Source organism: Mustela putorius, unplaced genomic scaffold (assembly GCF_011764305.1).
Source record: "Mustela putorius furo isolate JIRA1106 unplaced genomic scaffold, ASM1176430v1.1 tig00000698_pilon_pilon_pilon, whole genome shotgun sequence".
Lineage (NCBI taxonomy): Eukaryota > Metazoa > Chordata > Mammalia > Carnivora > Mustelidae > Mustela > Mustela putorius.
Genome location: NW_025421449.1, coordinates 106557 through 130251, shown reverse-complemented (window position 1 = coordinate 130251; position 23695 = coordinate 106557). Strand labels below are relative to the sequence as shown.

The following is a 23695-nucleotide window of genomic DNA, read 5'->3' as shown; positions in this document are numbered from 1 at the left end:
AAAGAGTCAATGTGTAGGGTGATTTATCAAAATATCTCCTCTTACGTCCCCTCTCACTGATCTAGCATGGAGTCTCCCAGGGGCAGCGGCAGCGTAGAAAGAGCTGTAGGCTCTCAAGGGCAGGTACTTCAGAAGGCAGAGACAAGAAACCTGAGGTAATGGAAGCCAAAAGATAGGTCCAGGCCTCCAAAAGTACCTGTCCCACACCCTAATCACTAATCAGCCACTACCCATTCACCCCCTTATTCAGGTTCAAATGAGTTTATGGCAAGAAGACTGAAAAGTAACTTATGTGCAATCAACCATGATTCAGGGACAAAAGAGAACATATTAGAATTTCCATGTTCAGCAAACATTGTCTAAAGGAGATGATCCTTAGGCTTGAACATGCCTGAATGAACTATCCATCCAAATTGCTTTGTCCCTCCTATTGTGTCTGATTCGGAAATTTCGAAGCAGTCTTCTGATTGGGTTTCCAGGGACCTTGGTGTGGAGAAGGGAGAGCACCAGGTGGGGAAACTGAGTACTCTGGATCTTAGAAAGCTATGGACCTATTGAGCATACTTTTACAAACTGGACCTTTGTTGAGTTCATTATTTTGAATCAGTTTTTTTAGATAATAATCAGTTTTTAGATAATAATCAGATTATCAGTGGGTGGATAAATCAAGTTTTGAAAGCTACCGAAGTGAGGACAAAACTTACAGCGATTCCACTGAAGAGCAGGCCCTCAATGAGGCCACAGTGAATAGTCAAGTCTCTGCTCCAAACCTCTTAACCAGACTATGACAGTTGCTTCTATCAGAAGCTCTATTTTAGGTGAGAGAGGGAAGCTCACCTGCTTTCCCCATTCCTTAGAGAGGCAGGAAGTGGTGGTGGTGGTGGTGGTGGTGGCGGGGAGAGGGTAGGGGATTGATTTCAGCCCAAGTCCATCCCCTCCTCCATTCCCAAGTTCTATTCAAGGAGACAGCACCCCCTGTTGTTGGTGCTGCTCAATCAAGACAGAGCCTGGGAGAGGTGAGCCTGGAAAACTGAACTGGGAAGTGGAATGCAGGATTGGGACGAGATTTATCAGTTTCAGGACTTATTGGTACTGAGTCTCTTAGTTGGAGAGCTATCTCCCTCTGACGTGGGGAAATGGATGAAATGGATAGGGGACTTCGCCTAGGTTAAATATATCGATGGCCTCTCTCTCCCCACCCCCTCACCAGGGGAAAGTACGTTAGAGTCAGCGTCCCTCACAGTTGAATTTCTTTTCAAGTCCAAAGATAAGGGAAAATAATTGAAGGACTATATATTGCCTCCAAATATTAGACCTAGGGAAAAAATAGCAGGCCAAGGCTCTTCCTGTATGGTACTAAGAAAAGGGAATTCCGGGGTGCCTGGGTGGCTCAGTGGGTTAAGCTGCTGCCTTCGGCTCAGGTCATGATCTCAGGGTCCTGGGATCGAGTCCCGCATTGGGCTCTCTGCTCAGCAGGGAGCCTGCTTCCCTCTCTCTCTCTCTCTCTCTGCCTGCCTCTCCATCTACTTGTGATTTCTCTCTGTCAAATAAATAAATAAATAATAAAAAAAAAAAAGAAAAGGGAATTCCTAGTATGTACCTATGAAGAGTTGGGACCTCAGGTTCTACACACAGTGACTTATTTGTTATTCTGGTTGCTCATGTTGAGCCAGTAGTGATTAAGAAATTTATTAATTATTATTATTATTATTATTTAAGATTTTATTTATTTATCAGAGAGAGAGAAGGGGAGAGAGCGAGCACAGGCAGACAGAATGGCAGACAGAGGCAGAGGGAGAAGCAGGCTCCCTGCTGAGCAAGGAGCCCGATGTGGGACTCGATCCCAGGACGCTGGGATCATGACCTGAGCCGAAGGCAGCTGCTTAACCAACTGAGCCACCCAGGCATCCCAGAAATTTATTAATTATTAAATTACTTTAAAAAAATTTTTAAAGGAGAGGAAGAAAAAGAATCACCCTTTTGGATTAAGGAATGTGCCTTAAAAAAAAATACCAGTTAATATCAAAAGTATAGAGAAGAAGAGCAGAGTACATTACATTACATTAATAAAGATTAGCTTGTTAAATTCTTTTGAAAATTAGAAACATAGCTTAAAGGAATGATACAAAAGCCGGCATTTGCCTCCTGGCTATAGACACATAACCTCCCTGAGTCTCAGTTTCTTTAGCATTTAGAGGAGGGTGACAACAGTTGCAATAATTGGGAGGGTCTAAGGATACCATTTTGTAAATTATAAGTCATTATACAAACATCATTTGATGTTATTATTGGGACAGCTCTCTATTATTAGTCTGGTTGTGGGATTGGCACCATAAATATTTGCGGAATGAATTAACAGATGAATGGGGACAGGAAAATTCTGCTGCGTGGAGGTATGCTTGGGAGGAATGACAGGCAGTGGGGATGGAGTTCCAGTGGGTGGCCCATGGTATTAAGGAGACAACAGGCGATGTTGGATGATCAAAAACATAAACACAGTTAAACTCTGAAATAATTGTAATTCCTAACATTATAGGACATTTTTTTTTTTTTTGAAGAAGCTTAAGCTCAAAGTAAAATGCAAAAGTGTACAAAAGCCCTGAGGCGACTAGGATGAAATGATTTTAAAAATCCATCGCTTAAGCACTAAAATATAGTCTAACGAGTTCAGTTATGGAAAAATACCATACCTATCCTTAAAAAAATTGCTTTAAGCTATCTATCACACACAGATGTTTAACTGAGGACATTACACCTACCATATATATCCAGCCTCGCAGTGCACGACACAATGCCAGCTTCATTCTTGGCTGACAACGTGTACCATCCAGCGTCGGATTTCTTGGCTGGCTGAATGAGGAGGCAGACATACCCTGTTGTGTCCTGGTGCATACTGGAGAAAAAAGAGAACATATCTGCATTGTACCTGGGGGCAGAGAAGGCCTTGAGCAGTTCAGGGTTCAGGGAAACTCTTGGGGAAAATCCAGCAGTACAGTGCATCTCCTCTCCTCCCTGACCCTAAGGGGAGGGATGGGCAAGTCAGTTTAAAGCAATTATCAAAAAATATATTATATGTTTATAAAAAATAAAAATAAATAAAAAAATAAAGCAGTTATCAAAGGCAAACTGAACAATGGAATGGAGTTACAAAAGAGCAGGTTAACCCAGTGAGGCCCAGAGGAGGGTTGACAGCCCAGGCAGAGACTCATTCTTGCCCTGCCCACTGCTCTCCCACTCGTGGGGTTGTTCTCCTCACCAGAAGGGCCCCCATTTGTCACAACCAAAGTCCAGAAAAATCTCTTTTCCAAACCAGATTGGACACTCAGGCATAGATGTATTGTTAGCCTGGAAGGGTTATTTCTTAATGTAACCAATTGGGCACGTGTAGGATTTAGTTTAATACAGTTCAGGAGCAAATTCCTTCTGTTTCATCCACATCAGTAGTTCTTACCCTTGGCTGCATATTGCAGTCTTGGATAATTACACTAGAACTTCAGGCTGGGTTTAATTTGCTATGTTAATTATTATTATTATTATTAACACCCAACATAGGGTTTGAAATCATGACCCCAAGATCGAGTGTCATGTTGTACTGACTGAGCCAGCCAGTCACCCCAACACATTACATTAATTTAGAAAGAAGCATTAACTCAAGAATATTTTCTGTGCTTGCGTGAGTTTTACCAGAAAAAATTGTTGACCTATATATATGTAGACTTCTTAGATGCCAAAATCCTGTAAAGTTTGACAGCTACAACATCCTCTGGAACAAATACAGTTTACTGTGAAGAAATAAATCTCAGTAGAAACTTTTGTACATAAGCTGCTTTTGTTTGCTTGCCCCCTCGTGGTATAAAATCAAAATGGCAAAGATAAGGTTGATTAGAGGAAATCTAGCAAGGGACCCATTGTTGGAAACTGGATCCTGAGTTATTTTGAAAGTAACCCTGTTGTGATGGATAAAAAAGGAGTTACTGCCTTAATGTTTTGTTTTGCTTTATTTTATTTTAGCTTTTTACTGTCAAAGGGATTTCCTGGGTACTAATATGAAGATATGTAACAAAAAATATGCAGGATCCTCACAAATTCCTTATACATTTTAAACTTAAAAATTAAAGTGTTAACAAAATCAGAAATGAAAGAGGAGAAATAACCAATACCACAGAAATACAAAAGATTATAAAGGAATATTATAAAATATTAAATGCCGATATTGGACAACTTAGAAGAAATGGATAAATTCCTAGAAACATATAACCTCCCAATACTGAATCAGGAAGAAATGGAAAATTTGAACAGACTGATTACCAGCAATGAAACAGAATCAGTAATAAAAAATGTGCCAACAAATAAAACTCCAGGATCAAATGGCTTCACAAATGAATTCTACCAAAATTTTAAAGAAGAGGTAATACCTATTCTTTTCAAAATATTCCAAAAAACAGAAGAGGAAGGAAGACTTCCAAATTCATTCTATGAGGCTGCATTACCCTGATACCAAAACCAGATAAAGGCATGAAAGAAAGAAAGAAACTAACAAACAAGATATGGAAGCAACCCAAGTATACATCGATGAATGGATAAAGAATGTATGTATATGCGTGTGTGTGTGCATGTGTGTGTGTGTGTGTGTGTATACAGAGGAATATTACTCAGCCATAAAGAATGAAACCTTACCATTTGCAACAACACGGATGGATTTAGAGAGTATAATGCTGAAAGAAGTCAGTAAGTCAGAGAAAGACACATATCATATGATTTCACCAATATGTGGAATTTAAGAAAAAACAAAGGAACAAGAGAAAAAGACAATCCAAAAACCAGACTCTTAATTATAGAGAACAAACAGATGGTCACCAGAGTGAAGGGGCATGGGGGAATGGGTGAAACAGGTGAGGGGAATTAAGAGTATACTTATTGGGATGAACACTTAGTAACATACAGAATTGTTGAATCACTATATTGTACACCTGAAACTAATGTAACATTGTATGTTAACAAAACTGAGTTTAAAAAAAAAAAAGCCCTGCTAATTAATCCTGAAAAAAATTAAAGGTTTAAAAAAAATTAAGGTTTAAAACTGTAGGACCTCTATACCATGGCCTGCCTTTCAGGAACAAAAAAGAATAAATTCTTGATATGCACAATAACATGGACAAAATTCAAAGGCATCATGCTAAGTGAAAGAAGCAAGATTCAAAAGACGACAGACTTATTTGGGTGCCTAGGATGTCCCACCAAGCTTGGAAGTCCCTTTGAACTCGGGAACGGGCCTGTACCTGATCCTTTCTCGGGTGAAAGGGATAGTCTCGTTGTCCTTCTTCCAGAAGAACACAGGTGGAGGCATGCCTATCACCCGGCACTCCAGCCTCACGGGGTGGCCTTCGGGAACTCCACTGTTCTGCAGTTTCTCCAGGATCACGGGTGCTTTCTTCACTTCTTTGGCTGAATGAGAGAAGGGCCATTCTTGTTTGAATAATAAGTGCCTTGAGGTTCATGCTTCAAACTCATTACAGTTCTGGAACTTAGCAGAGTGCCCCCCACCCCCACCTCACCTCCTCTTCAGCAAACTTCTCATACCCTGAAGTGAATATCATTGCTTTTATAAAAGCTCTGGAAGGGATAAAAATAGGAATGAGGCACTCTCTTTTGCATATTGTGTGAGAGACAACACTCCAGGATCTGGGTGGTCCACTGGGCAGGTGGGGTGGGGGGGTGCAAATGTTGGTTGTGGAATTTAAGGAGTCTTTTTTATTCCCAACAGTAAATTTTGAGAAACAACAGATTTTATGTACTGAATCTATCCTTTTTCTTTTCTAGAGGAGATGATTTTGTAAAAGGTGTATTCATGTTCCCTCAACTTTTATTTTGAAGAAGTTTATAGCTACAGGAAAAAGATACACTTTTAAAAAAATTTTTTTTTATTTTTTAAAGATTTTTATTTATTTATTTATTTGTCAGAGAGAGATGACAAGCAGGCAGAGAGGCAGGCAGAGAGAGGAGGAAGCAGGCTCCCCGCTGAGCAGAGAGCTCATATTTCCTGGGATCATGACCTGAGCCGAAGGCAGTGGCTTAACCCACTGAGCCACCCAGGTGCCCCTACACTTTTTTTTTTTAAAGGTTTTATTTATTCAAGTAATCTCTACACCTGACATGGGGCTTGAACTCAAGAGATTGAGATCTGAGATCAAGAGTTGCACTCTCCTCCGAGCCAGCCAGGTGCCCCAGAAGTACACTACTTAAAAACAAAACAAAAAAACCCACTAAGTATGCTTCCTAAGGAAGTCTTTTTGGGGGGTGGAGGGCCAGAACCAGATAAGGCAAAGATACCTCATATTTCAGGATTCCAGAGTCAATATTTGCAAAATATTAGGGGGAAAAGTAAAAGCTTGCAATCAATATATCCTTGCAGGAAGAGCTTTTCCTACTCTGTTGGGTAAGAGAAAATTAAGAGTGAGAAAAAGAAAAAGATATATGGGGTGAGCAGTTACAAGCCTATAGAGAAGATAGTATGCTGAAGTCCCCTGATTTCCAGTAAGGGCCACACATGGGAGGAAGCTCAGCACTAGAATTCGTATATTCTGAAATCTAGTTCTGGTTGGACTCCTGCCCCGAGAGCAGGTATCAAGCAAGTGATGATGACTTGTTGTCCTTTTTTGTAGGCATTACAGTGTTTTGTTCATGTCGCCTTAAAGGTAAAGGTTCATTTGTTTAGTTATCAACTCAACATTTGCTGAGCACTGTGCATGTTCCAGGCACTGAGTCGGACATTAGAGAGACACAGAAAAAGTCAGAATGTCTGAGTTAGGAGATCATAGATCATACATGGAAGGCTGCAAGTGCTCTGAGGAGTCTCTCCTTTTCTAAGTGCTAAGGAAACGGAGGAGGATATGCCTTGGTGGTGACATTTGAATTAAGCCTTCTCTAAGGCTTAGAGAAGGCTTAATTCAAATGTCGAGGAGGTTCCTAGGCAAAGAAGGTTATATTCTATGTTCCTAGGCAAAGAAGGATCAGTGAAGCAAAGGCATGGAAACTTGAAGTAGGGACAAGAATCTGGTGTGTTCCAATAGTGATGAACGGTAGGGCAAGTGACTTGAATTTAGTGTAGTCAATATACTAATTAATTGATTAACTATTACAATGGCTCCCATATACTGCATGCATATATGCATAAGATACTATATTGTGTTTTTACTGATAGGTCTTCGTAAGCAATGTAGGAAGTATGGCCCTTACTACAGTGAAGGAGAAAAGGAGATGAAACTTGATAGGGCAAAGGACTAAGGAATTCTGCCAGAGGTTGTGCTTATTTGGGCAATAACTTTAAAGGGAGTTATGCTTGGGGGTCCCGGAAGCCAACCTTACCTACTACGGTGAGCTCCAGACTAAAGGAATTCTGTCCGGTTTTGTTGGTAGCAATGCATGTATAGGTCCCTGCATCACGTTGAGTGAGGGGGTCAATGAGCAGAGAGTGGACTCCAGTCTCTCTGACCAACATCTTGTGGGAGGCGTCTGGTAGCACCGGTTGGCCATTGAGCAGCCACGTCAGCTCTGGGGGCGGTAAGCCACTCACCTAATAAATAACAGGACAGCTGAGGCAAATGACAGATTGATGACAAGCAGATTTATTTGGTGGCTGAATTCTTCATCCTTGTCTGGCACCAAGTAGTGAGAAAAAACATGGGATGGAGAGAAACCTCTCTGTAGGGGCATCAGGACAAGAGGGGCTGGGTGAGTGGCCGTATTAATTTAAATCGTATAGTAGTTTGACCCCAAATTCAGGGGATGATTATATTTTAGATTAGAATAAGTAAAAAATAAAAACTAAATGGATAGATAAAATAGGTCTGCAGAGTCAGTTTCACAGACGGTATGTTGCTCACATACCTGAGAATCAGCGAGAGGCAGCCAAGGAAAGGACAGACATTAGAGTTCTCAGACCTTTCTCTGTGTTACAATCACTTGGGGAGCATTTGAAAATGCCAATGTCCACTTACTCTCTTAAGTCAGAATCTCTAGAAATGGGACCGGGCTGGGAATCTTTCAGGGGTTAGGGTGGAAGAAGTAACAATCAATCCCAAATATTATTTAGGCAGCAGAGTAAGAACCACCTCTACGAATGATTAACCTCAAGCCTTTACCACTTAGCATCTAAAAATTCCATAGCATTCTGAATCATTGTCTGGAGGGCAAGAGGTGACCTAAGTTTCTCTTCATACTGAGGGATATCCACGCTGCTCCGCTGAACAGTTTCTGGCTGAAGAATTAGAATGCAGAATAGCTAAAGCTGCTGGATGTTGGTTCGTATGAGAAACCAACTTCTGTTTTCATAAACCACCTCAGAGCCATCTTTTCCGGACTATAATTTTTTCAAAGCCTATATGTCACAGACACTCACTTCAAGGATGCAAAAATCACACTTTTGGCTTTATAGTAATGAAGACTTTCCCAGCACTACATGGAAAATGTCTGAATTAAATCAGTTCCTTGGTTGTCTTTTACAAATGCAGGGTCAACTTGATACAACACCAATGTAATTTTATTAAGGTATAAAGACTTAAAATTTTCATTAAAAATTTTTTTTGTCTGGGATTAAATGTAATGAAAAAGCTTTGTGAGAGAAGAAGTGATCTCTTTCGCTTCCCCAGTCCCTCTTTCTCTAAACAAAACATAAAACAAATACAAAAAAATAAGTCAAACAAATGCAAAATGTGAACATATCTGGAACCAAGGAGGAGGACTAGAGTCTACCTTACAGTCCAGACGACAGAGGCGCCCCTCGTGAGCTACCATATCCCCAGGAGCCTGAAGGAAATGTGGTCGGAAAAAGCGTTCCTGTAGGGGCTCTTTGTCTCTCTCTTGTGCTCGGGACCTTCCTCTACAAAAACAAGCAAGGTCAGGCATTAAGCACAGAAACCAATCTATAAACCTATAACAGCAAGCATTTACGCATGGCAATAGACTCTGGAGAACAGGTATTTTGGGGGTGGGGTAGGGAAGGAGGCTGCTGGACTGTAAACAAATGATAAAATAATAAATAATGGTGTGAAGCTTATGTAAAAAGCAAGGTGGTAAGCATCTCATACCCTGTAGGATTATCTTATGAGATCTGTAATTAAATAAACAGGCTTTAGCTTCTTTCTCTCTGAAGTCATTCTGGGTTAAGTGGCTCAGCTCCCCTTGCCTGGGCTTTGACCAGTTGTTCAAAAGTTTCAAAATAAACAAATAAATCAGTATTCAAGTCGAATCTCAAATGAGAGCCAACAGACAAGTCCTGTTTATTACCCAGAACAAGGCAGCTGCAATCCCTGTGTCTCTGAGTAATAAAATTTAACCTGGCTATAAATTATGGCAGACTATTAAAGATGATCAGGAACTTAAACTGGTTAAGACTGACCAACAGTAACAGCTGTTCTTGAAGGGGGGGAAAAAAAATGAAGAAGAAGGTATAGTTGCAGCGGTGATGAAATACTGTATCTGAAACATGGGTCACTATTTTTGCTCCTTTGGTAAGTCAAATATAATTCACCCATGTCAGCAACTATGGAATGCTTTGCTAAGACTTTGTGGCACCATCAGACTCAAGAGGAAGCCAGGCTCTAAATTCTTAGTGGTTAGTAAAATCAGAGAGAGAGAAAGCCAATTGCTGTGTTAGAGTCAATTGTCATACTGGGGACAATAGCAACAAAAATATTCAATCTATAGACATAACCATTAACAGTTTCTTTTTTTTTTTTTAAAGAAAATATGGTAATTTAATTCAAAGACTCTGGTTTATAAATTATTTGCACAGGTGCTACAGATGGTCACAAATTTTAAGCCATCAAGGGTGTGTGACAGACCTGTGGGTCCCAAAGTTAATGTGCTTATAAGTCACATAGGGATCTTATTAAAATGTAGTTTCTGATTCAGTAGGTCTGGGGGGTGGTGCTTGGGATTCCACATTTGTAACAATCTCCTAAGGGATGCTGATGCTGCAGGTACAGGACTACATTTTAAGTAACAATTTGTAGACCCAACACTTTGATGCTCATTGTGGTAGGTGGGTGCTTGGGAGGGGCTTGAGAAGGGAGATTCTTACTGTCTTTACCTGTGAGACTGACCAGCAGATGTTAGTCGACTGCGAATGGGCAAACTTTGTACCATCAAGTGGCCAGAACAGCTGATTCGTCCCTGAAACAAAAATGAATTTAAAATAAGAGAATTCCCCATTTTTTTTTTTCAATTTATATAAATTTTTCTGGACTGGAACCCTTTTGAAACTTTTGGCCAACGATTATGAACAAGAAAACTTGAGGGTGAGGGATGAAAACAATAAAATATGACTCCTTAAATCACTGTTAATAGTCCAGGGGAGAGGGGCTCAGAGGGTTAAGTCTCTGCCTTCAGCTCTGGTCATGGTCCCAGGGTCCTGGGATCGAGTCCTGCATTGGTCTCTCTGCTCAGCAGGGAGCCTACTTCTCCCTCTCTCTCTGTTACTGCTCTGCCTACTTGTGATCTCTCTTTCTGTCAAATAAATAAATAAAATATTTTAAAAAAATAGTCCAGGGAAAAAATTCAAAGAACATTGTGATGACTTTTATTTTGAGCTGAGAAATGAATGGAACACAAATGTAAAAAAATTCAAATTCTTGTCCATGAACATTATCTGCAGCCACATGCAGAGACTATGGCCAAGTATTTTATACTTTTCTTAATAGAGATTTATCCTCAAGACTAACATTTTATTTTATTTTTTTAAAAAGATTTTATATCTTTATTTGACACAGAGAGAGAGAGATCACAAATAAGCAGAGAGACAGGCAGAGAGAGAGGGGGAAGCAGGCTCCCCGCTGAGCAGAGAGCCTGATGCAGGGCTCGATTCCAGGACCCTGAGATCATGACCTCAGCCAAAGGCAGAGGCTTAAACCACTGAGCCACCCAGGTGTCCCTAAACTAACAGTTTAATAAGGAGAGTGGGTGAATAGAAATTATAGCTCTACACTTTGTATTCTAGTAGTAGCTGAAGATATTTATTCTGTCATATCTTTTAGAGGAATTATAAGTCTTGATCCTAAATCACATTAAGAAAAGAAAAGTGAAAAAAAAATTAAAAAAAATAAAAAAGAAAAGTGAGAGATTATGGCTTTCTAACTTTTACCAAAAAAAAAAAAAAATCATTCTTTAATAGAATGATTTATAGACTCTTTAAGAGAGTCAATGAGTTGATAAATAAAAGATTTAGCCCAGTACATCTGGGACATAGTGAACAGATATTTCTAATGTCCTTTGACAAAGGCCCAAGACTTGAGTGACCCATCCATGGCTAACTGGTCTTTTAAGCTGTGCTCTAGTTACACACAATCACAATGCTCCTCATTCATTTTCCTCAGCAATCCTTAGTAACTGGCACTTCTCAAGGTCTCATTCACAATGACATCAAGTGCTCCTTCCTCAGTGCAGCACAGCGCAGAACCCTGCTTCTCCACCTGGGGGTTGGCAGCCATGATAGTGTAGTTGCCATCATCATCACCGGTGGTGGAGTCGATGTGCAGAGAGCACGTCCCATCTCCTTCTCGCCTCATTTTGCAGTGCTCATTTCTCTTTGAAATCTGCTTCCCATCTTTGAACCAGTAAACCTGCAATGAAAGATAATCGAGAACATACACTGTTCTGCACATCTTTTGAGGATAATGAAGTAGGGAGAAGGGTGAGGCAATGGCGTCTCTGTAAGAGCCCCATCCCTTATAAAGCACATTGAAAAAAATATTTTTAAAAATGTCTGTGTAATAGGCTCCTGCACTTATACATATACAATACTTAAGTTAAAAATTCTGTATGATTTAAGATTGAGATAAAGCTTTTGACTCTTTCTATTGTACTTCATAATTACTTAAAAAGTCACCCCAAGGAATAGACATGTCTTCATAAACAAAATGATGAAAACCAGGAGCATGAACTTCCTCCCCCCTATATAGATAGGATAGCTTTTATCCTATCTAAAAGCTCAAGTCTTCTGCAGTCACAGATCTCCAGGTCTACAATAGCTTACTCTACCTGAAAGGATAGTATGGTTTTTTTATACCAAGTGGAAGGAGGCCAGGACTCACTGGCTAAATTTCTCGTCTGGCAAACATTTAAATAAATAATTTTTCATGTTGAGTTCTGCATGTATCAAGGAGATCTCTCAAAGGCAGGGGGTTAGAGTACTGGCTGCAGCTGTTCTCCTCCACATTTCCTAGTTACCTAACCATACATGATAACACCATGCTAATGTTTGTGCAAGTAGAGCAGAGAGATCCCCTACCACAGCCATACCGGTGTAAATCCTTCCTTCAGCTGACTGCCAAAAAAATCTGGTGACTCATAAGATTTTTCTGCAGTCAGTGATAATGATACGACATTTTCAGCATTTACCAACCTGACAGTAATGATACAAATATAGCTACTTTGTGCAACAACAGGTCCTTTGTGGGTATTCAGTAAGTGTTAAATAAAAAGAAAAATATCAATTTAGTGAGTTTGGTGGTTGAGAGAATCAATAGCCCAAAGTGGAGGATTATGACTAAGTAGCTTATTTTAAACTTTTATTTAAATTCTAACTTACCCATAAGTCTGATTTATTTTGGGTCTAATTATTTAACGATCTTATCCTTGACTGTCTCATTTTAGTGAAATTATCTGGGCTTTGTTAGTTTTTCTGGTAGTGGTTTTTATTCCCTCTGTAGATACTTCTTAGAATCTGGTAAGACTTTCTGGAAGGCACTGTCTGCGGTTCTGTGCTGGTTGGCCCACCAGCTGGTCAACTTCTCTTACCTTTGGAACAGGTATTCCAACAATTTTGCAGGTAAATGTCACTGGAGAGCCTTCTGTAACCCGGAAATGCTTGAGTCTTTTGTCAAAGATCGGAGCAATACACTTGCCCGTGGGGATCTCATCATGTTGGATTTCATCATCTGATTCATCAACAGGGGTACGTTCCAAGCGAAACTCTATTTCATTCATCAGCCTCTGCTCAAAGCTTGAAATTTTGTACTCCTGTCAAGATGGAAAACATGTTTCAGTTTCAATTCTAGGGGTGAGAAAGAAGGTGTCTATCAGTATAATTTGAGGATGGAACTTTTTAGATTCAGATGGTAAATATATATCATGGAAACCCAATAAACCAGGCATGTTCCATTTCCAATTCCTCACCACAGAGCACTAAAGGAGATGCCAGTGTCTGTACTATAATCCCAAACTGCCTTAGTGAGTCCTGATTCCTCACCTTGAGTATGGAGCCCCAGTAGCATCCTGTAGAGAAATGAAGATGGAATGTAATTTCCATTACTACTACTAATGTCCATTTCAATATGTAGAACTTCCTATCTGGTAATATGGCAGGATAGTTTATCCTGAATTGCATTCGGAGACATGCCTGCATCATCAGCTTCCTGTCTCTACTGGACACTCCCATCTGCATACTTGGTGAAACCTGTCTTGAATAAATCTCCCTTGACTCCATATGCATCTCTCTACTCTCACCACAACAAAACCAGTTGAAATAATTTTGTATTTTTACAGGATCATTTGCTTGTCACCCAGTCTTTCACTAATGCACTCCAATTAAGCTTGTGTTCTCACTGTTCCACTGAGATTACTATTGTCAGGGTCTCCAAATTCACCAAATCCAGTTGTCACTTATCTGTTCTTACCTTACCTGATCTCTCAAGGATGACTGCTTTCTCTTTCTTGAAATATTTTCTTCAGTTTGCTTTCATGACACCTTATTGGTTTTCCTTCTTTTTCTTTTGTTGTTCCTTATCAGTCTCCCTTGCTAGTTCCTAGACCTAGGTAGGTGGTCTCATCATATCTCATTTCTGTATGCTGATGAGTCCAAATTCATATCTTCCAGCCTGATCTTTCCACAAAATTCATATACCTGATGATCTGTTGTACATCATAAGAGTCATATACCCAGCGACTGACTCTATATCATGGCTTGGGCACCCAAGGGGCATCTCAAACTTAGCATACTTGATTTCTGTCTCCCAGAGATGCTTCTACCCTACTCTTGCCCCCATCTCAGGAAATGGTGCCATGACTCATCTACTTGGTTAAATAGTTAAGCCAGTGTTTCTTGCACTATCTTTGGTGAAAACCAGATTTTAAAAGATTAACATATAATGTATTATTTGTTTCAGGGGTACAGGTCTGTGATTCATCAGTCTTACACAATTCCTAGCACTCACCATAGCACAAACCCTCCCCAATGTCCATCACCCAGCCACCCCATCCTTCCCACCCTCTCCCCTCTAGCAACTCTCAGCTTGTTTCCTGAGATTAAAAGTCTCTTATGGTTTGTCTCCCTCCCTGGTTTTGTCTTATTTCATTTTTTCCCTCCCTTTTCCTGTGATCTTCTGTCTTGTTTCTCAAATTCCTTGTATCAGTGGGATCATATGATAATTGTCTTTCTCTGATTGACTTATTTCTCTTAGCATAATGCCCTCTAATTCCATCCACATTGTTGCAAGTGGCAAGATTTTGGGGTTTTGATGGCTGTGTAATATTCCATTTGAAAACCAGGTTTAAAAAATGTCCAATGCGTAATTTTATAAAGTGAAATAAAAATGAACGAGTAGCAAAATGAAATTTATAAGACATGAAAAATTATTATATTCATAGGCATAAAGTTTTTCTGTCAAATTGCTATAAAAATTTCTTAATGGTTACTCTCAGTTTCTGTGCTTATGCCAAGGTGGAGACATGATAGCCTTCAGATTGCCACACATCCTCAGACCACACTTGGAGTTACCAAGTTAAACCCTAAATCTAGGACTTATCCTGAATTCCAGTCACTCCCTCTCCCTGTTGAATTCTATCAAGATTATATGTCACCTCCCAAAGCAGTCTTCCCAGTCCACTTCATGTAAATGAACTCCCCATTCTAATACTCTCCATAGTACTGGTTGCTATCCAGTATATTTCTTGTTTGTTTATTGATTGAGTGATTGAATATCTCTCTAAGGATTAGAATGTTAGCTCCACAAGAACAGAATTTTGTTTATCTTGCTTCTCACTGTTATCAACAGCACCTGGAATAGTGTCTGTTTCATGTCAGGAGCTGAATGAGTATCTGAATAATGAGCAAAGACAGGGATGACATGGGGGCAATCCCTTGTTCCAACTGCATCTCTGAGGACTCCAGAGCCCTGGCTCTGGGCTGAGGGTAAGACCTTCTGTAAGTGTGTGACTCTAGTTAACCACAATTTCATAATTTAGGTGAGCTCCATGGAGATGGCATTAGGATGTTCCTGAAATAAAATTTGGAAGCACATGACTGATATACATCTGCCCCCAGTCTTAGGCAGAGTGATTGAGTTTAAGACTCATAAGCTGTATTCTCAAGTTATCAAGTCACATTACTCTTGTCCCTTAGTTATTGTCTTATACATATTATCACCTAAATTTGTGTAGAATTGGAGCTAATGAAACACAGAAATACAGAAATCAGAGGTTCCTTGGTTTCAATTTCTTGAAACCAATTTTAAATCCTCCTCTTTTGGCCACATCTCACACTGGGTAAGCAAAATAAATCCACAGCTCTTTCATGGTAGAGAAAGTGATTAATCTCAAGTTAGTTTATTAATTTTTAATCAGATAATTCAAACCAGCTAAAGCAAAAAATTGTTCACATCTATTAATTTGAAACCTAGTTTAAAAGTATTAAGACTATTTTCTACATTATAAGAGTTTTTAAGGGACGCCTGGGTGGCTCAGTTGGTTAAGCAGCTGCCTTCGGCTCAGGTCATGATCCCAGCATCCTGGGATCGAGTCCCACATCGGGCTCCTTGCTCAGCAGGGAGCCTGCTTCTCCCTCTGCCTCTGCCTGCCATTCTGTCTGCCTGTGCTCGCTCTCTCCCTCTCTCTCTCTGATAAATAAACAAAATCTTAAAAAAAAAAAATAAGAGTTTTTAAAAAGTTAACCATGAAAGCTTTCAACTTTCTACCTATTAGGTTGAATAATATGAAACTGATATTTTTGTAGGTCAAAAGTGTAGAATTTCATAGATTCAATCTAATACTTCACAATGACTATATTTTCCATAAAGACAATAAATGTTCTGCCAAATTTGAAATATTTCTTAGTTTTCCAGTTTAAAATCACATGAAGAATATGTATTTCTTCTTTCTTAAATTGCATTTATGATTCTGAATATATATTATTTTTCTTTTTAACACATTTGTTTATTTTCTGAGATATTTAGGAGTAAAATCAATGAGCCATTTTATTCCCTTACCATATGAGGTAGGTATTAAATAGAAGTTTTATTATTTTAAAAACTACATCCAAACAGAATAATTCACATCATTCTCAAACCTCATACACAGATCCTAGGGTTCAGGAAACAGCAGTTTTTGTGAGGGTGACAGGAGGTCTTAGCCTTTTACAGCTTCTCATCTTGTTTCATTTAAGGCCCCAAACTCCTAGTCATTCTATACCAACTCTAGCCATTGTTTTAATGGAGTCCTTGCTCTAAATTAAGTAGTCTTTCTCATGCTTTTCTTATCGCCTGACCTGTAAAGGATCATAGCTTCCTGGTTAAATACATTGTCAGAATTATTATAGGGAGAGATAAATTCCTGGAATTCTATTTTGAAAGTATCAAGTAATTTTCCCAAAGAAGTGTTTTGTACATAGTTCTAAGTTATGATTACTCCCAACCTTCAGGAACACAGTGGGTGATATATATGAGACAATTCACATTGTCTCCGTGTACTCCAAACTTGATTTTACCAACTTGGGGTCTGATTTTACAGAATTTATAAATGTTTGAATTGATTTGATCCAAAGAACTACAGAAGCAATATGATGAAAATATGCACACTTTGTTTCACTATGAATGTATGCATGTTGGTTATATATTTACTATTTTATCAGTATGACTAATTGGGAGATGATAGAAACAGAACATTCAATGAGTTATTTAAAAAATACTACTGATAAGTATGTACTGAGGATATGGTTGCAACCAGATCTTAATTGGAAGGTTTTTTAAATTTAAAGATTTTATTTATTTATTATTTGACACATACACAGAGAGAGAACAAAGTAGACAGAGTGGCAGGCAGAGGGAGAGGGAGAGGGAGAAGCAGGCTTCCCACTGAGCAAGGAGCCCTATGTGGGGCTCGATCCCAGGACCCTGGGATCATGACCCGAGACAAAGGCAGATGTCCAACCAACTGAGCCACCCAGGTACCTCTTAACTGGAAGTTTTTATGGAAGCCCAAGATGGGCTAGGTAACAGAAAACAAGTGAGCTGACAGATTAACTATTCTTCAGAAATTTTAAAGCAGTTGCTTACAGACAGGGTAGACCATTTAAAGTCCCCACCTCTGCCAGAGAAACAAAGGAGTCAGAGGGGAAACAATCCAGTGAGAGGACTTTGGAGAGAGTTACTGTATCTCTGCATCTCCTACCTCCCCCTCTAACCCAAGAGTACCTGCCTTCACTTCAAGCTCAGTGAGGAAGATTAAATGGGCCCATTAGGAGCTACAAACAAGATGGTGAAGGAGTAGGAGACCTAACTACCCTCGGGTCCCAGGAGTTCAGCTAGGTAGTTATCAAACCACTCTGAACACCTACAAACTCAACAGAGGTCAAAGAGAAGAAGAGCAGCAATTCTAGGAACAGAAAAGTGAACACTTTCTGGAAGGTAGGATGTGTGGAGAAGTGAATCTGAAGCGATATACTTCCTGTATATAGACCGTGGGGAGGGGGGTTGGCTTGTGGCAAGTGATAGAGCTTTTTTGGAAAGCTCAAAATTGGAAATTTAGAAGTTTGTTCCACTGAGGGACATTACTCCAGAGGCTAAGCAGGGGGTGGAGCCCTTGCAGGGACAGTGTGGTCTCAGGATCTGCGGTGTCACAAAAAGACCAGGGGTGCTTGAGTGCGGCAAAGCTGCCAGGCATCAGAGTGGGGAAGCCAGCTGCAGAGGTGGAGCTGCGGAGTGGGCTTTTAGCTTGGGGTTACCTTAAACCATGATCTCAGGCACAGCTGGGCCACTGCTCTTCAAACAGGGACCCCACAAGTGACAGATCCTGGGAGACCCCCTTCTTCTTCCTCTGGGAGGAGCAGCACAGGAGCACACTGCAGGAATCTGCTGGGTTTGGAGACTCCAAGTGGGGCCATGCACCAGAGATAAAAATGCTCGGTCACAGGCTGGGTGAGCACGGAGTGAGGCTAGAGACCAGGGAGATGGGAGTGATTGACTGCTTTTCTCTGAGGGCGCACTGAGGAGTGGGGCCCTGAGTTCTCAACTCCTATGGGGCTGGAGATTGGGAGGCCACGATTTTCATTATTGTCCTCCAAAGCTCTACAGAAAGTGTTCAGGGAACAAAAGCTACCAAGAGCAAAACTTCCCCCAGAAGATTAGCAAGAACATCCAGCCAAGACCAAGTTCACTAATAAATGAGAACTGTGGAACTCCAGAGCTAGGGGAAAGCAACACATAGAATTCATGGCTCTTTTCCTATGATTTTTAGTTTTTCAAAGTTAAATTTTTTTAAAATTTTATTTTTTCTTATTCTATTTTCTTTTAATTTTTACTCTTTTCTATTTTACCCTTTTTAATTATCTTATCTTGTCAATACCTTTTTAAAAAAATCTTTTAAAATTTTCATTGTTATAGTCATATTCCATCCCTTTATTGTATTTAACCTTATTTTTTGTATACATATAGGTTTTTCTTTCTTTAAAATTTTGGGATACGCTTTCTTCTAACAGATCAAAATTTACCCTAAATCTAGCACATGGCTTTGTTCTAGTTTCCAGTCTGATCACATTCTTTCCTCTTTTTCTTTTCTTTTCCAACCAACTTCTTATCTTATAAATTCCTTTTTTAGAATATTTTTAAATTTTCATTTTTACAGACATATGCCATTCCTTCATCATGTTTACCCTTATTTTTATATATATGTAAGCTTTTCTTTCTTTAAACATTTGAAAGGCAGTTTCTTCTAACAGATCAAAATACACCCAAAATCAAGTATGTGGCTCTGTTCTAGTCATCAATCTAATATATATGTGTGTATATATATAAATACATACACATATATATATATACATGTATATATATGTATATATTTCTCCCCCTCTTTCTTCTCCCTCCCAGTTTCAGGTCTCTTCCAATTTGGTTAGTATATATTTTTCTGGGGTTATTGCTACCCTTTTCGTATGTTGTTCTTTCATTCATCTATTCTTATCTGGATAAAATGACAAGGTGGAAAAACTTACCACAAAAAAAAAAAAAAAAAAAGAACAAGAAGCAGTACCAATGGCAAGGACCTAATCAATATGGACATTAGTAAGGTGTCAGAACTAGAGTTCAGAATGACAATTATCAAGGTGCTAGCTGGGCTTGAAAAAAGCATGGAAGATACAAGAGAATCCCTTTCTGGAGAAATAAAAGAACTAAAATCTAACCAAATAGAAATCAAAAAAGCTATTAATGAGATGCCATAAAAACAGAAGCTCTTACTGCCAGGATAAATGAGAAAGAAGAGAGAATTAGTTTTATAGAAGACCAAATGATGGAGAATAAAGAAGCTGAGAAAAAGAGAGATAAATAACTACTGGACCACGAAGGGAGAATTTGAGAGATAAGTGATACCATAAGATGAAACAATATTAGAATAATTGGGATCCCAGAAGAAAAAGAAAGAGAGAGAGGGGCAGAAGGTATATTGGAGTGACTTATAGCAGAGAATTTCCCTAAGTTGGTGAAGGAAATATGCATCAAAATCTGGGAGACACAGAGAACCCCCCTCAAAACCAATAAAAAAGGTCCACACCCCATCCTCTAATAGTAAAACTGACAAGTCTTAGTGACAAAGAGAAAAACCTGAAAGCAGCTTGGGATAAGAGGTCTGTAACATAAAACAGTAGAAATATTAGATTGGCAGCAGACTTATCCACAGAGACCTGGCAGGCCAGAAAGAACTGGTGTGATATATTCAGAGACTAAACGAGGAAAATATGGAGCCAAGAATACTATATCCAGCTAGGCTATCAATGAAAATAGAAGGAGAGATTAAAAAGCTTCTGGGACAAACAAAAAATTAAAAGAATTTTCAAACACCAAACCAGCCCTATGGGAAATATTGAAAGGGGTCCTCTAAGCAAAAAGAGAGCCTAAAAGTAACAGACCAGAAAGGAACAGAGACAATATACAGTGACAACCACCTTACAGACAATACAATGGCACTAAATTCCTATCTTTCAATAGTTACCCTGAATGTAAATGGGCTAAATGCCCCAATCAAAAGACACAGTGTATCAGAATGGATAAAAAAAGCAAGACCCAGGGATATGCTGTCTGCAAGAAACTCATTTTAGACCCAAAGACCTTCCAGATTTAAAGTCAGGGAGAGGAAAACAATTTACCATGCTAATGGACATCAAAAGAAAGCTGAGGTGGCAATCCTTATATCAGACAAATTAGATTTTAAGCCAAAGACTATAATAAGAAATGCAAAAGGATACTATGTCATACTTAAAGGGTCAGTCCAACAAGAAGATCTAGGAATTTTAAATATCTATGCTTCTAACATGAGAGCAGCCAATTATATAAACCAACTAATAACAAAATCAAAGAAACACATCAATAATAATACAATAATTGTAGGGGACTTTAACACCCCCCTCACTGAAATGGACAGATCATCTAAGCAAAAGACCAATAAGGAAATAAAAACTTTAAATTACACACTGGACCAGTAACTGAATATATCACTCAGATATATTCAGAACATTCCATCCCAAAACAACATTCCATCCCAAAGAACACATTCTTCTCCAGTGCACATGGAACATTCTCCAGAAGAGATACATCCTGGGTCACAGATCAGGTCTCAACAAGTACCAAAAGATTGGGATCATTTCCCGCATATTTTCAGACCATAATGCTTTGAAACTAGAACTCAACCTACAAGAGGAAAGTTGGAAAGAACTGAAATACATGGAGGTTAAAGAACATCCTACTAAGGAATGAATGGGTCAACCAGGAAATTAAAGAAGAATTGAAAAAATCCATGGAAACAAATGAAAATGAAAACACAACTTTTCAAAATCTTTGGGATGCAGCATAGGTGGCCCTGAGAGGAAAGGGGACCCTCCTACACTGTTGGCAGGAATGCAAGATGGTTCAGCCACTCTGGAAAACAGTATGGAGGTTCCTTAAAAAGTTGAAAATAGAGTTACCCTAAGACCCAGCAATTGCACTACTGGGTATTTACCCCAAAGATACAAATGTAGGGATCCAAAGGGCCATGTGCACCCGAATGTTTATAGCAGCAATGTCCACAATAGCCAAACTATGGAAAGAACCTAGATGCCCATCAACAGACGAATGGATAAAGAAGATGTGGTATATATGTAAAATGGAATATTACACAGCCATCAAAAAATGAAATCTTACCATTTGCAATGATGTGGATGAAACTAGAGACTATTATGCTGAGCTAAATAAGTTAATCAGAGAAAGACAATTATCATACTATCTCTCTGATATAAGGGATTTGAGAGGCACGGCTGAGGGTTGTGGGGGGATAGGGAGGAAAAAAATGAAATAAGGTGGAATCAGGAGAGAGACAGACCATAAGAGATTCTTAATCTCCAGAAACAAACTGAGGGTTACTGAGGGGTGGCAAGAGAGGAATAGGGTGGCTGGGTTATGGACACTGGGGAGAGTACATTCTAGTGGTGAATGCTGTGAATTGTGTAAGACTGATGACTCACCTGTACCCCGGAAGCAAATAATACATTATATGTCAATAAAATAAAAATAAAAATAAAAAATGAATGGACCCAATAGGAGAGCTTGTTTCATTTTCCACAGTGGGTTAGGTTCTGACTCTTGCCTCAAAAAGCTAGAGTGAGGAGTGAGGCAGCTTCTTGTCGGTGGGAAAGCTAAGACTACTTTGACTAGCATTCACTCCTGCATTGTGTCAGGGCAGAGGACCTGTGATGGGTCCCGTCATGCACACTTAGGCCCCATACAAGACAAAGCCACCGTGGAGTCAGCTTTCGTCTCTCCATGGCTGGGAAAGGGAGTGAGAAACAGCAGTTAGTAAAGTGGGGGAAGAGGGAGCAAAAAAGAGAGCAGCTGGCCACACTTCCCTCCCTGGTTTTAGGTTCACCACTTGTAACAGTCCCTGCGGTGTAGGGTATGGATAGGGGTGTTTGTGGGATCTTTTTTTTTTTTTTTAAAGATTTTATTTATTTATTTGACAGGCAGAGATTACAAGTAGGCTGAGAGGCAGGCAGAGAGAGAGAAGGAGGAAGCAGGCTCCCTGCCGAGCAGAGAGCCCGATGCGGGGCTCGATCCAAGGACCCTGGGATCATGACCTGAGCCGAAGGCAGAGGCTTTAACCCACTGAGCCACCCAGGCGCCCCAAGTGGGATCTTATTTTTGAATAAGGTTTGGAGTGTTGGTTACTACAAGGACTGGAAATTTTGTACTACTGGATCAAAACTGTATTTTGCAACAAAGTTACCATAAAACCTTAAATGAATTAAATGTGACCAAAACTATTTTGAGATTGCCTTATATTTGAGATTGCCAGGAGCAGGAAAAGAAATAATCCCACGGAATAAATTCAAAGGGATATCGGAAGAAAAAATTTTCTTTTAGACATATTTGTTTAAGGTACTAGGTATACAATGTTTAAACTGCAAATAAGCAACAAAATAAGAATACTGTAGATCAAGGAGTTTCCATGAAAGATTTCATAAAATATCTGGGAAATTGGAAACAGGAATAAGGAAACTATGAAGTTGTGAGCCAGGAGTATGTGGCTTGTTGCTAAAGCACTGAATCTTTATTTCTGAGCTGTTACCAAAGATGTATACCATCCCCAAAGCAGGAATCGATGTCTTTGCAACTAAGAGTTGGTTATCCCATGGATAACTACCCCGAATACACATAAATCAAGATTGTCATTCCAAGTTATGTCTGATGGGACTCAGATTTTGTAAAGAAAATTGCAAAAAAAAAAAAAAAGCAGTACGTTTAAGTTAAATTTAGGTGCTTTCTGTACTGTTCTGCACAAAGTTTGGACTACTGATCCACTGTTGGTAGACATAGGCTTGAATTTCCAGGACTGGATTTATTTCGCATTCTCCATTTCCCCTTGCCTTAACCCGTTGTGAGTAAAAGCAGCAGTTTCTGCATTAGCTGCTTATAAGTAATGTTTGTGCTCAAAGGAGAGAATGTTTTTCTTTGTGAAGCTGACATTCAGTTAGCACCAGAGTTTTGCTTAATTTCGGTGTTTTCATCTTTTAAATCTATTGATCGAAGTGGATTATCATCATACGGTAGTATCCACAATTAGGCATAATCAGAATCTATATAGTCAAGTGAGGTATTTTCCATAGATAAGCCACAAATCCAAAATTTTCTATTTGGTCAAAAGTTTCACTATCTAATCTGAAACTAATATAAACCCCATAGCCGTGTGCTAATTCAGCAAATATTTACTGAGTACCTATGCTGTGCCAGACACAACAGGGGTGCAGCGATGATTAAGACATCCACCAATCCGAGGTCCCAGGGAGATTGTGATTGGTGCATCCTGGTTAGGTCCACGGCAGATACATAGGGACACTTCACTATCCCAAGGTTCTACTATGCTCAAGGTAAGCAAAATAAGATTATTGGCTGTGTGGAGTTCTTAT

General features: G+C 39.5%; 1 protein-coding gene across 2 annotated transcripts in view; it reads right to left on the bottom strand.

Annotated features, from left to right (window-relative positions):
• The window catches only part of MYPN (myopalladin), a 101625-nt gene that overhangs the window by 5708 nt on the left and 72222 nt on the right, over positions 1–23695 (bottom strand). For both annotated transcript variants that reach the window (XM_004777830.3, XM_013048621.1), the window contains 7 exons: positions 12796–13017; positions 11469–11618; positions 10091–10173; positions 8752–8878; positions 7366–7573; positions 5280–5445; positions 2760–2893 (listed from right to left, as the gene is read on the bottom strand). In XM_004777830.3, coding sequence (XP_004777887.1) covers positions 2760–2893; positions 5280–5445; positions 7366–7573; positions 8752–8878; positions 10091–10173; positions 11469–11618; positions 12796–13017 — 1090 coding nt within the window. The remainder of the gene's footprint in view (positions 1–2759; positions 2894–5279; positions 5446–7365; positions 7574–8751; positions 8879–10090; positions 10174–11468; positions 11619–12795; positions 13018–23695) is intronic.